Consider the following 3630-nt stretch of genomic DNA (forward strand, 5'->3'; position numbering starts at 1 on the left):
CTCAGACAAATCCAGGTTTATAGCTAAAACTATTAGGCGTAGCTAAAAATCGCAAACCATAAACTCGTGGTATGTTTGGTAGTCTACTTGCCTTTAAAAACTGTTATGTTGGAGTCATTATTTGGTGGTTTGAAGTAAAACCTGTGTTACAGTGTTAAACCTTACGAAGGCTTACGTTTTTTTAATAAAACATATTTTCACAGCTGTTTTGACGACCAAATAATAACTGGCATTGGTCGTTCGCGACGAATGTAATGTTTTCAAATATTTAATTCACATTACTCTGTAAAAATGTATCTTGCGAAGAGAGATCCCTGCTGGAACCCTCTCGCATTACAATGCATTTCTGACATCTGCCATTAAAATAACTCCAAAACCTGCCTCAAATAAACTATGAGAACGAGAATAAGGCTACAATCCACGTCTTATTGGTCAAAATGAACCGAGAATATCTCGTGTTAGGATCGGCACCTATGCTGCACAATGCTTCAGCATTAAATGCAAATATTATGATCATAGAATAAAGGCATTTAAAATAGTTATAATAAATAATACCCTAAAGGGAGAAGTTTTTTTTTTTTACTTACTCTACTTTTAGTTTGCAGTGTCCTTCTCCAGTTGCAGCAACTAAGCGGTGTCAGTCACATATAAGCAAGGGGACAACCACGTTGTCTTAGATAAGACAAATTTTTGTTCTTTGTAATCACGATTTATAATTTCAGCATGTCCACAGGTGTCAGAGTTCTACCACAGACCACGCCCCCCGAAGACACACACACACACACACACACACACACACACACACACACACACACACACACACACACACACGTTCCCTATCACCTGATTATTGAACTCACCTGATTCCACTTACCACATCCCTATAGACGGTTTCATCGGGCGCACGCGCCTGGACCTAAATTAACTTCCGGTTTGTGTTTGTTTATCTGTCTGGTTCGTTTCGCGGGCTACAAACGCAGCTAATAATGAGTAATGAAGTTGGTGTCAGGTTATTGTGCTGTGGTATGTGTTTCCCAAACATTTATTTATTTGTGGCGACCTGCCACGATATAAAAACCGACTGATTTTCCAATTGGAAATTGGAATTAATAGACTAATTAATTAATCTATTAATAGACTTCGTTGAATAAACGTAATGCACGTTTAAAAATCAAACCGAGGCGTGGGTGTTTTTATATCACTGTTTTTCTGAAGAAAGACTGTCTTTAGAAAATGTCATTTTCATTTCATCCTGCATAAGGCAGCGTTTTTAAATTAAGAGCTGCTTTGTCTATAGCCATTACCGGGGAAACCTCGTTTCTCGTGCTTAAAGCACCTCCTGCTGGCAAATAATGAGTTTGCATTTTTAATAAATCAGTCTAATTTACGCAGCCAACATATTTCGCTTGTTATTAAAAAAATAATCTACTCTAGAAGGACTTAGCTGTTGTTATTGATTCTATTTGGATGTCTACCGGAAGTTAAGTTTGGGCCACAAAAGCGCGCATGCGCAGTAACGTTTGTTTATGTTGTTGCCGTTGAAACCGTCTATACTGAACTATTTATTCAGTCAGCATCTGGTCTATGGATCACAACCCTTGTCTCGCTGGTCGCCATGACTGCGCTGGACTTCCGTTGGATCAGCTTACCTGCGCATGTGAACTTATCAGATAAGAAAACTTACTTCAACACCTGTATCAATAAACTTACCGTTACTGTTTTATACTTACCTTCCTCTCCATATTGTGACAACAGGAAAATCCCCAGTCATGGAATTTAGAGTGTGTGTGTGTATATATTAACCCCTTGAGTTTATTTTTTTTCAAATCATTTATTTGATTTTTTTTCTTTTATACAAAAATCCATTCTTTTTGTATCACTACTCCTCTAATGCACAACATGGGTCTAAAATGTCTCATATTATTTAAATCGTGGTTTGGCATTTGAATGAAATTTGGATTTTTATCATGCATTCATTAAATATAATGTTTTGGATTTCCACAAATAATTAATTTATTTTAGCTTGTTAACTTTACAAACAAACAGTTTTCTACATCAATTTTACACGCATTGGTTTAAAATGAGATATATTCATCTCTATGATTTCTATATCTGACTGGAAGAGGTGGAGGTACCGGTTTGCTTATTTCTAATGACTGGAAATGTATTTGTGACCCTGGACCACAAAACTATGGAAGCATATGTGTAGCAATGCTCAATTTGCAATGCAATATTCAAAATGACAATGCAATATTCAAAATGGCTATGTAATTCTGTATTTAAATTTACATTTTCAATCACCTCCACCCGCAAAATTTGGTGCATAATGAAATTGAAAACTAAATTTACATTTGCCATTTCCAACCGTAGTCTTAAGTTGTAAAGTGCATACTATTTTAATGCTTTAGAAGTAGCAAAATGAAAATGTATAACCCAAATTGATTTGATATGTGTAACGTGTCCAAGCAGAAACGGTAGCAAAATTATCATTTAAATGTTATTTGTCCTAAATGCATTTAGACTAAGAGTCAGGAAACTTACGATTGCATTTTCATCGTGACGCCGTGGGATATTTGTAGCTTTGGAAAACTGTTTTTTTTTTTTTTTCTTTTAAAAACGATTGATTATCTTCGTCGCAATCAAGGACTTACATATTCGTGCTATACATTTATTTTGCTTCCGACGACCATGAGATATGTATATGTTATTTTAAAGCTGAAATTGTAGCATTATTACCCCAGTCTTCAGTGGTCCTTAAACTAATTTTAATATTCTGATTTGCTGCTCAAAAAAACTAAAACATTTATTATGTTGAAAACAGCTGAGTAGGTTTTTTTTTCCAGGTTTCTTTGATAAATAGAAAAATCATACGGACAACATTTATTTTTAAATAGAAATATTTTCTAACATTGTAAATGTTATCATCAATTTTGATAAAACGCACACGCACGCACGCACACACACGCGCGCACACACACACACACACACACACACACACTCCAACTCCAAGCTTTTGAATGGTATAGTGTATAATGTTACAAAAAACTTTATTTCAGATAAAGCCTTTATCCCATTTGATAGTGTGTGTGTGTGTGTGTGTGTGTGTGTGTGTGTGTGTGTGTGTGTGTGTGTGTGTGTGTGTGCGTGTACGCGTGTGTGTGCGTGTACGCGTGTGTGTGTGTGTACGCGTGTGTGTGTGTGTACGCGTGTGTGTGTGTGTACGCGTGTGTGTGTGTGTACGCGTGTACGCGCACACACAAACCGGGTGCGATTTGCCGGAGTGATGAGGGGGATTTTCCCCCCTCTGGTCCATGCATCCCTGACTCTGCTGAATATTTTTTTTTTTTTATCCACGGTGGGGATAAAACGTCCCGCGAAGTCGCTCCTACGTTCTGATCTAAATCAAATGATTCACGATGTGCGCTTTAAAGTCGTCTGAATCAAATGATTCGTCATACGGATTTTGAAGTTGAACGTTCTGAATCAAATGATTCGCGAGCCGATTGGAGCGCTTCGAAAAAGTGAATCTTTTTGCGACGCAGTGGTTTATGATTCGGAGTTTCCAAAAAGCTAAGTTGATACTTTGCTCCCCGTCTCTATAAAATGTATTCGTTGTTTGAAAATAAATCA

At 37.0% G+C, this 3630-nt stretch overlaps 1 protein-coding gene across 1 annotated transcript in view; it reads right to left on the minus strand.

The window, feature by feature from the left end:
• Positions 1–3317, minus strand: part of LOC141343054 (uncharacterized) — an 18141-nt gene extending 14824 nt beyond the window's left edge. The window contains exon 1 of the mRNA XM_073847650.1: positions 3263–3317. Within this exon, the coding sequence (XP_073703751.1) occupies positions 3263–3317 (55 nt within the window). The remainder of the gene's footprint in view (positions 1–3262) is intronic.
• Between the last annotated feature and the right edge of the window lie 313 nt (positions 3318–3630).

The sequence above is a fragment of the Garra rufa genome, chromosome 1, assembly GCF_049309525.1.
Source record: "Garra rufa chromosome 1, GarRuf1.0, whole genome shotgun sequence".
NCBI classification, from domain to species: Eukaryota; Metazoa; Chordata; class Actinopteri; order Cypriniformes; family Cyprinidae; genus Garra; species Garra rufa.